The sequence below is a fragment of the Charadrius vociferus genome, unplaced genomic scaffold (genome assembly GCF_000708025.1).
Source record: "Charadrius vociferus isolate BGI_N301 unplaced genomic scaffold, ASM70802v2 scaffold218, whole genome shotgun sequence".
NCBI classification, from domain to species: Eukaryota; Metazoa; Chordata; class Aves; order Charadriiformes; family Charadriidae; genus Charadrius; species Charadrius vociferus.
In genome coordinates, this window is record NW_009650084.1 from 823979 (window position 1) to 834733 (window position 10755).

Genomic DNA, 10755 nt, shown 5'->3' on the forward strand with positions numbered 1-10755 from the left:
TGCTAGACCTGCTTTGAGCATGGGGGTGGACAAGATCACTTTAATCTGTTCCTTCCATTGTAAATTTTCCCATGATTTCTGTAACTAGGACTGAAACTGAGAAGGTTTAAAGAAGAATATACACAGGAACACTACTCCACACACATAACCCCATCAGAGTGTGGAGCTTCTGCCTGGAAACCTTACAGCACAAATCAGATCCTAGTACCTGAACAGACTATGTGTGGGAAATCATTGGTTAAGTTTGCCTCTTTCCAAGAAAATTGGCATCTTGACATCTATCTTGCCATTTATCAACATCTAGGGCAGTGAAAGTCAATTTTAATTACTCCTCTCCATTCTCTACCTCCTCATCAGCATTGACATAAGGCAGATGAAATTTGTTACACGTATTTGTTTAGGGACATTCACTCTTTTTTCACTCTCAAATGAGATTTTGTCTTCATATATTTGTAAGTTGACTGGAGGGAATAAATAAAAAAATAGAACTAAAAAGAAAGAATATTTTATTTCAAATGCTGGTGTACATCAATATTGCACCTTAAAGAAGAAACATCTGGAACAAGTACACTTGCAAGGAGCTTTCCGATCCTCAGCCATACACAATCCAGAACATGATACAGAAAACAGTAAATATGCACATTTTTTTTTTTCTGATGAGCCGAACAGAAGTATTCAAATTAAACAAGTGAAGTACAACCCATATAAAGCAAAACCCCATTTTAATTAGCTGCTGTGACCTAAGCAGGCAATTTTGTGGAACATGCGGTTATTTAGCATCACAAGTTGAATACTTACTTGTGTCTCAGCTTTTACCATGCAAGCTTTCCTGCTCCCTTCATCTTCTAAATACATCTGCAGGTAGAAGCTGAACAGCTCTAGCAATAACACACTCCCTACTGAGCCAGCTGGCTGCAATATGAGGATTATATGAAGTCCTGTCCTTCCCGCTTTCATCATGATTAGTGGAGGCTCATATTACGTCCAGGAGCCTCTGGTGGAAGCACTTGGGCAAACAGACAGGAATCCAAATGGCCAAAAAAAAATATAACCAAACAAGCCAACAAAAGATGCCACTGAGCAGTCATTTTGTTCGGGGAAAGCCCCTCATTGTACAAATTCACCAGCAGACCGCATATACATGCTTAAAGCCAGGAATAAAACAAAAAGAAGCAGCACCGTAACTTTAAGGAATCAACTCTTAAAAATAAGTTTAACAGATGTGGCTAAAAGAAAAAGAAGAACGTTTCCATTACAGAAACTGCACCTTGTTAGCTAAGAGAAGGATCAAGAGCCACACCACTACAAATTTTGTCTCATGGCTGTTCTTACCCAGCGTAAGAACCTGGACAGTTTGGTATAGATACCATATTTGCCTTTCCTTGCACATCCTTCTCCCCAGCTAACAATTCCAGTAACAAAATAAGTATCCTTATACTTGGTTACATGGGGACCTCCACTGTCTCCTTGACAAGCATCTTTTTGCTCTGTTTCATAACCAGCACAGAACATGTTTTCTGTTACTGCAAAGTTAGTGGATTGCTTGCAAGTGTTCCTATCAACGTAGGGGACTTCAAGCACTTTCAGTTTTTTGGATAGTCGTCCACCTTCAAATTCACGCCCGAAGCCACTAACCATCCCAGATTTTTGGTTCATCAGAACTTCATTAGCAAAGTCTGCTTCGGGGAGGCATGCTGCGATAACGTACTCAGAAAACATTATAGGTTCCTTCAGCTTTATTAAGGCTATGTCATTATCGTAAGTCTCAGCAACGTATTTAGTGTGAACAAGTATTTTGTCCACCTCATGCATCGTTTCAGACTGTTCTTTCTTTTCTCTGTCCACTTCACCTGTACAAGATTATTAAAAGGGTCATTAATATGGCGATAGTATAAGAAATTAAGAACCTTGATACAGGAGGAGGGTAGTATACTCATTCCTAACACTTTGCCCAAGCCTTTATACCATACAAGAAAACTGTAAAAATGCATTGCAATATTTATTAGCAGCATCTGGATCAGTTTCGGTTCCGAGCTCTTGTCTATGGACACCTTTGTCCCAGTTTACATAAAGGCATAAACCGATTCAGCTAAACTAATGCAACTTTGGGTGAAAGCTCTTACGGAAGCTCAAGCCTGGCTTATATCAGGGAAGAGAAACCAGTCTGCACCAAGACTAAAACAGTGCAAATATAAAGTTGTGTTGATCTAGTGTCATGCCTCAGAAGTGAAGCAGTCATAATTTGAGTTCATTTCTTCTTCCTCTAGTCAATGTATTGTAGCTTTCCTGAGTGTTCCTGCAGAAACAAATCTCCATGCTTTGGATGTGCCAGGAATGATAAGCTTTCTGGAGAAGCACTGCTCTGATGAACACAATGCTAGCCAACACTTCTAGAACATTTGTTCTTAATCACTTCCAGCTAGCTGGCAAATAAGAAAGGGATGCACCACTATCACCTTCCACATCAGCTGCCCCTACTATTACAAAGCAGGATTCCGATAATAACAAGGAATTATAAAAAGCAAAGCAAAACCAAAAAAGTAACAAACCGTAACAAATAAAGTAATATGAGTACATCTCACATGAGATTTAGAGCACAGAAGATTAGTCTGCAACACATGCTCAAACATCACAGGAGCAAAATAAATAACCACTTACCAACAACAACTTTGATTTCTTTAGATTGATTCATGCAATGAGCTGCAGTAAGTATAAAATTTTCATTCAAAATAGTTCCACCACAAAACTCTTCCCCTGCCTCATTTAACAGAACAGCCTGCAAAAGAGAAAAAGCGAAGAACCAAGAAGAGGAGTTTAACTTCAATGAGCTATAAATAGGTAACTGATTTCTCAACACACTACATATGTGCCTATTACTACATGTACTACTCTGCGGGTGTCTCCTAATATTGCATACACATATGCCTATGCTACAGATTGGTATGTACTGCTACACAGTCTAAATTGTCTTTACCTGATGTAGATGTTTGGCTTCCATGTCACCTCACTCACAATGCTTAGTAATGTCTTTTAGGAACACAACAGTGCCTGACTGAGCAGGAAGAGTGCAGCCCCCAAATCACCTCACCCCTTGGACTTACCTCCCCAAAGAAGTTCTGTTCCCGTTTGACTCCTCCCTTAATGTCCTGAATACAGAAACTCATTTTGACTAGTTCAAACTCAAGAGAAAAACTTAGACATGAAAGCATATCTGTGAAGCAAATGCATGCTTTATCTGACATGCTCTCAGGTGTCCTGCCTAAATGGACAGACAACTGGACTATAACCTGCAAAAATGACACTGGTAGGCCAGCATGACCCAAAAACCCTCTCTGGTGACAGGTTAAGCAGCACTATCTAAAATTGCACAAAGCCTTTCATTTTGACATTTTAAGGCTGCAGTTTGCAGAACAGCGCATCTAAGCGCCTAGGTACCTCCAGCATACTACACAGGTACCATTCAGAAGGCAACCAGGTTAAATGGACAATTGCACACTTTCCCTCTGCTTACACGCAGAACACAAACACCCGATTTACCTGCCATGGACATTCGCCAAGGCGACACTCATCACCACCTACTATCCTGGTATCGACATATGGAGTCTTGCCACTTGTTTCATTGCCAGGACGGACGGTTGGACTTTCTGTGGTAGTAACAATGTCCTCCTCCAAACTTGTTCCATTTATGGGAGGGCCATCTTGATCACTAGTTACGTTGCTATTATCAGTGGGTAAAATAACCGACCTTTTTTTTCTTTTCACAAGAACTTTTCCACAAGGATACTTTACTGTAAAGACAAGAATGTTAATATTAGAGACGGACAGAAACACCAGCACAAGAGGAAACTCTCTGACAACACCATCTTACAGTAAATCAGTTAATGCAGCTATCCTGTTTTCAAAACACTAGCAAAACCTTGGCAGATGCAACAAAGAAGGAAGACCCGAGGGTCCTAAAACTCATGCATAGGTTCAGTCTCTGGCCAGTGTTTTCAAAGTATTTAAAATTTAAAACACCTTTTTCAATTGTTCAGTCTCTGGCCAGTGTTTTCAAAGTATTTAACATTTAAAAAACCTTCTTTAATTGTTCAGTCTCTGGCCAGTGTTTTCAAAGTATTTAAAGTTTAAAACATCTTCTTCAATTGTTTACATTACTATATTAATGTACTTGCTCTTACTAAAACCATCTTAATTAGGAAACTGAGTGAAGTGTTTTATTTTAGGAATAATATGGCCCATGACAGCAATTTGTTATGAGTTACAAAGGATACAAAACCCGACATCATGGTTGACTTATTCCTCCCCCAAGGTTAACTGAAATTTAAAGCAGAAAAGTTTTTGGCAGCTGCTATTTTATATGGAGGGTAGGTTTAAGCAAATGAAACACAACTGCAATCACTTCTTTCCGGTAAACAGCAGAGTTTACTCATGTAATTCTGTGAGAGGCAGCTTGCAAAGGGTTCCAATTCAGCTACATTTTGATAAGTCCATCACATCACCTCACACATGGAAAGCTTTTGAAATATAAATCAGTTGGCCTCAGTGTTAAATCTATGTCATGTAGAACAATGATAGTTCAAAAGACATTCTTTAACTGTGAAACAGGTCTCCACCATTGCTATTACTTTATTTCGTGGCTTCATACCTGTTGAAACACAGTGTTTGCCGTCCTCTGCTAGAACATACCCTTTTGCACAGGAACACAAAACATCCTTCTGTACGCTTTTTTTGACACTGCAGAACTGCTCACAGTTGCCATTGTTTATTTTGCAGTACTTCGGTATGACTACAAAAGAGATAAGTTTGGAGAAAAAATGTAAATAAACACTGACTTCACAGAAGACCCTGAAGTTCACCACATTAAACTGCACTCTTTCAACAGGATCTGTATCTCCACCTGTAAAATACTGGAAGCGCATCTTAGTAACAACACGAGTGGCTAACATTAGCTTACGCCTCACAGACCAGTCACATCCACTGCATGAAACATGCTTGCCAAGTCCAAGTGCGCCCAGTGGCCATGTCATGGTGAGCTTAAAAAAGCAGAGACAAAATGACAGGGGAAGAATGGACAAAACACTAACAAAGAAGTCCAGATATTGGTAAATTCTCCCACGATTCCTCCCTCCTGCCTTAAAAGACTCAGCTCCTCATCATTCCCCTCAGTCCTGTGTCTGAACTTCAGTTCCACACCCTCTTACTCTGGGCTCTCCACTCTTACTTCTGGGCTACCAATACACACTTGAATGACATCATCAGGGTAGCAGCTGTATGTCACAGAGGTGAGAATCGGGAAGGATTTATATGCAAAAAATTATTCCCTGCAAGGCTGAAAAAGTCTGCATTGTCTACTGAAATCTGCCTTCTTTGGTTCTTCACTGCTGTGAGCTGAGAAGGGAGGCTCTACCTTTGTACTTGGAGTAAAGACTCTTTGATGTCAGTTATAAGAATCCTATGCTGCTTATTCTGATCACATTTTGGGGATTCAAGCTCATGCAAAGAGGCACTATCATAATTAAGAGGGTGTTCTTTGGAGTGAGTATAACGTCGGAGCATTCACGGTTGGACGGGGCTCTGAGCAATATGATCTAGTTGAAGATGTCCCGGCTCATTGCAGGGGGGTTGGACTGGGTGACCTTTAATGGTCCCTTCCAATCCAAACTATTCAATGATTCTACCCAGCTGTAGAGCCACCAGGGCTTTGTGTTTCTGTTCTCCAACACTGTTCTCCAACTCGTTGACTGCCATCCTATTCTATGTATTTTTTCAAGAGGCAAATAATGCCCATTAAGAAAGCGTTAACTCTCTCTGTGTCAGCTCCCTGGGAAATTCATTGCCACAGCTCTCTAAAGAAGAAACCTACCAAATTCACAGTTCTTTCCTTGATAACCATCCAAGCATGAGCAAGTGTAGGAACCAATTCCATCTTTACATTGTCCACCATAGTGACAAGGATTTGAGCTGCACTGGTTCCCATCTATAAAAACAAACCAAAAACCAAATTATTGTAAGAGCGCAAGCATTTTTCAGTGAACTTTGAAAGGGTGTTAGTTTAAAAAGCAATCTTTCATCTTTCCTTTTAAAACGTATGTCCTGTGAGTTGCCACATTCCAGATGGAACAAGGAGTATAAATGCACTCATTCCATATCAGCAATGATTCATATATATACCCTCAGTTTTGCAATCTGTTTTTGGTGGCTACTGTATGACAGCCCATATGCAAGCCTTTTCTTGTAGGAAGTAATACTTCATGATCAGAGTATATACATCATTTACAGTGAAGGCTGTAAAAGCAGACAGGACATTTCCACATTGCAACCGATGTCTGAAGATATTAACCTTTCAGCCTCTTGCATTTCCATACAGTCTCCACATAATGACAACTCAACTTTTATTCCCTTAAAGGTCATCTCATCCCTTGTGCATGTCTTTTGCCTGCAGTGCAGTTCATTTAAAGAAACAGACACCAGCACATTAATCAGAGGATGAAAAAAAAAACCAACCAAACAAAATGTTTTAAAAGCCCTGCTAAATCTGCGTGCGCAGGTCAAATTCCTGTTTTGTGCTGCTACCAGTACCAAAATTGTCCCATTGTATCCGTTGAGGTATGAACTTGAGCTTCAAAAAATTAGCTCTTACCTCATGCTCCTCACATCTATGCTGGGATCTCCCACATTCAAAAGGCAGTTCTGCAGCCTTTCTTCCTTTCCGCAACCTGGACAGAACTGGCTGACCTGACTCCCGGGCCCCAGCCACATCCATCTCACAAACCCAGTTACACGTAGGACAGTGAGGCTGCGGTGCGTTTGGAGACATGTTCCATGTAGCACCCCTTTCTCCTGCACCCGCAAAGGTATCTCACCCCTGCACTGATGCTCGCTGCCACAGTCTCTCCCATCTAGTGACCTGCTGTAACAAATGCATTTCCCCATCACATGACCTTGCTGGGCTCTTCTGTGCTGTTTGATAAAAAAAGCAGGACATCCAGAGAAGTGGCACTTGCTTAATAATAATTTGTTGCTTCAGATACATGCTCTTCAAATTTTTGTGTTTTACCACCTGTTTTGCCCCTGTTTGGAGCAGCTGGAAGAACGGCAACGCCAAGAGAGGAGGCAAGATCCAAGAAGCCACTCATCCTAAGGATCCACCTTGCCACCTGCAAGGCGGTTCTGGCCTGTGACCTCATCTGCTGCAGCTTTATCTGTCACAAGGAACATCTGCTGGGCTTTGTGTACTGCCCCCACAGCTCAGCATCCCTTCTGTACCTGCAGTGGCCAAAACCAAAAGCGCTCCAGATGCTGCATCTGTGTGGTCCACCACAGAGGCAGTGAAGACTAACATCCACCCTCAACAAAGGGAAGGAGGGACGACCATTTACCAAAAGATGGACTCGAAGCCTGCAGCACAGCTCCTGGACCTAGCTAAGCAGCGTCCTACTGTTAGAAACTGTACTTGTTTAGTTTTTTCCTACACTGTAGTTGCGGCTGTGGTAATGAATATATCAATATTGCACAAAAGCATTGCAGAACCCCCTACTAAAAAAGGAAGCAAGAATGAATTGCTCTAGTAACTTGGCTGAGGGTAGCTGTGGTTTTCAATACTTCTGAACACCAATAAAGCATTCGTGGACTGCGGTTTAAAATGTATGAAATTGGCATTTCTGTAAGAGCACTGGCACTGAAGTTCTGCTACTTGTATTCTCACGAGGAAATGGTTTGAAATTTTCCACTCCTGTTCACTGCAACACTGACGCAGGCTTTGCTTGAAATTTCAGCCTGTAGGTTGCAGAGTTCATCCCCCACTTAGAGGATTGTGAAAGTTTGCATTTTCTTTGTGGCAACTGTCTTCAATTTTCTGCAGACTCTAAAAGACAAAGCTGAGCTGTCTTTGGTCAACATTTTTGAGGCATTCCTCCTAACACGCAAGCTGAACACGTACTTTCTGGAGAACACATTACCAAACACTACTGCATTAAAAATCTGTCCCTCCATAGTGATTACGAACACTAGAACCCTAATAAATACATTTCAGACCTTTAGGGAAAAAAAAAGAAAAAAAAACCCAAAAAACAGGAAAGACTGATGGCTAGTATCTGCTAATCTACTGGCACATCTTCCTTGTATGACAAACAAGTCTGTAGAAAACACATCCCACAAAATACAGGAATCAACAGCACTCTGGCATGGAAGATGACACCAAACTGGCAAGCGACTGCAATACAGTTTAATAACTTTGTGTTGGCTACGGCATTTCAGTGCCATCCTCATCTATGACTCTTTGCATCTTAAATTCCTCCATCTGGGGCTGCCCCTCTGGAGGACAACTGACCGGCAGAGTCACACGCCCAGCTTCTGCTTCTCACTGTCCTTGGCGTGCAAAGGGCCACTATTCTTTTTTTGAGAGGACAAAGATCGTCCCAACAATTGGAGGCAGCTGAACCTTGCCTTTGAATGAAGTGACTGGGTTCAAGCAACAGCAAGGCAGTAAATCAGATTCCTTCTTCAAAGAAAACACAAAGTGAGGGTGTCCTACGGTGGAAAGAGAGGAAGCAAGGGAGCAGGAAGTGGTTACTTAAGAGGTGCATCCTTTTTAACCTTGCAATAAGGGAGCTTAATTGTCTAAACAAATGCAGAGTGTTTCTTACCTACATAGACGTTCCAGAATTCCTCCTACAGATAAGTGTGGGAAAAAGGGAATAAAAGAAGACAAAAAAAGTCAGATGAGAATTACTGAATTCCTCAGAAGAATATTAGAGCTTTCATACAGAGGATACTTGCAGCTAACAAATATTTAAGTTACAGGCACATACAGTGCCTTGCAGCCTACTATTACCATTTAATAAATTAAAAGCATATGATCCATCTATAGTGTCCAGCTGTACAGAAACAAGTCTCATGCATTTATCATAAATATCTAAAACTCCTTAGAGATTTCCTAATGTGACTCACTCAGCATAAAGTATTTGATTTCTTGCATAACTGTATCCTTCTATCAGTTTTGACTGAATTTACTTACCTTCCTGTAATGCCAAATTCTCGGTCTCCATCCCCCTCCGCGGCCCCATCAATCAGGACCTCAGAAGTCCTGAGATTTAAAAATATTTTGTCCAATTTGTGTGCTTCTTTCCCTCTGCACTGAGGACTCCAGGTATGCTGTCTGTCCAAGACAGTCCTTTTCAATGACATCTGATCAACAGGCAGAACAGGCTGTGCTGGTTCTGCTATAGATCAGCCAATCTTTATGCTCTGAAGTACCCTGGCAATGCACCCATGACTCCTCACCCAGGTCATCTCAGGGCCACTCCAAGAATCAGAATCACAGAATGGTAGGGGTTGGAAGGGATCTCTAGAGATCATCAGGTTCTCCTACAGCAGGTTGCACGGAATCGTGTCCAGGTGGGTTTTGAGTATCTCCAGAGAAGGAGATTCCACAACCTCTCTTGGGCAGCCTGTTCCAGTGCTCTGTCACCCTCATTCCGGCCATCAAGTAGAGCTAAAGTGAAATGAATCTGGCCTTAACTCCTGTTTCAGGGCTGTTCATAACAGCCACGTAACTACAGCTGATGTTCCCAATTCCCCTCCACCACCAAGTCATTTCACGTTTTCAAACATCTCCTTTTCTACTAATCCCAGTTGCCCCATCTCTTTAACTCTCTCTTGAGCTTGCGAACAGATAGTATTTTTGTCTAAAGTTAAGCAGCCATCAGGGTAGGGAAGGTGACACAAGAGTTACACATACGCACTTCATTCCATGTGGGCAATTTAACATTAAGGCATATAAGAACTGTCCACAATACACATTCCGTCAATTCAGATAGTGAAGAAGAGAGCCACAAAATGATAAGCACGGCAAAGCTGCTTGAGAGAAGTTTGGCGAGATTCTCACATGAAGTTCCATGTTAGCATTTGCCTTCTCAACTTTCCCATGGACTCTTCACCTAAGAACCCTTGAACATAGTCATGACGCTCAGCTATGCCACCCAGATAGGGTGAACATATTTCTAACATGGGTAGTATCAAATCATTTAAAGGTCAAATACTTCACAACAGCAATTACACAGATCAGAACAGGTAAAAGAAAGGAGGCTTTAACACAGGCTGGCCTTGCAAGAGCTAAATAAAGACTGTTATTGTATGTTTATGCCTTAGCAATTCCATCCAGTCAAAACCACTGTTTATTCTTTGTGTTAAATGATTGATAGCAACTTGTAAGTTCTGATGCCCACCTCAAAAGACCTTAATACTATTTTGTAAACATGAAATATATAGATCTATGTCTCATATGAGTTCATCCTTACAGTTTTCTCCTGGTCTTCAAAGGCTTCTCTTGCTTCCTCTTTTGAGCAGCGCTCCTCATTGCATTCTCTTTCAATATTCCCTTGCTTCAGTTCCTCCAAAAAAGAGTTAGCACGTTTTGTTCTTTCCAAGAACTTGTCAGCGTTTTCTTTCTTGATGAATACTAGACAATTGAGAAAGTCATACAGATGGAAGGTAACATTTGGTGGTGGTGGTAAAGAGTCATTAGAAATAAGTGAAGTGGAAGCAAAACCAACAGAGACCCTCTTGCCACTCTACCCGTAAGCAACATTACCTGTAAGGTCAGTCCTCACACAGACTGATACATCTCAGAATCTCTCAGAACAGTCTCCCTCTGAGAACCAGTGACTCCAGGACAAATCATAGGCACCCAAAACTCTCTCCAACTGTTTTTAGTCTTGAAAATAAGAACATGCAGGTTGCTGCTGAGGGCTTATT

The 10755-nt window shown here is 41.4% G+C and overlaps 1 protein-coding gene across 1 annotated transcript in view; it reads right to left on the reverse strand.

Annotated features, from left to right (window-relative positions):
• Positions 1-1302: 1302 nt before the first annotated feature.
• The window catches only part of F10 (coagulation factor X), a 14229-nt gene continuing 4776 nt past the window's right edge, over positions 1303-10755 (reverse strand). The window contains exons 2-8 of the mRNA XM_009892153.1: positions 10299-10459; positions 8646-8670; positions 5864-5977; positions 4646-4786; positions 3538-3788; positions 2659-2776; positions 1303-1850 (exon numbers count right to left, since the gene is read on the reverse strand). Of these exons, the coding sequence (XP_009890455.1) occupies positions 1303-1850; positions 2659-2776; positions 3538-3788; positions 4646-4786; positions 5864-5977; positions 8646-8670; positions 10299-10459 (1358 nt within the window). The remainder of the gene's footprint in view (positions 1851-2658; positions 2777-3537; positions 3789-4645; positions 4787-5863; positions 5978-8645; positions 8671-10298; positions 10460-10755) is intronic.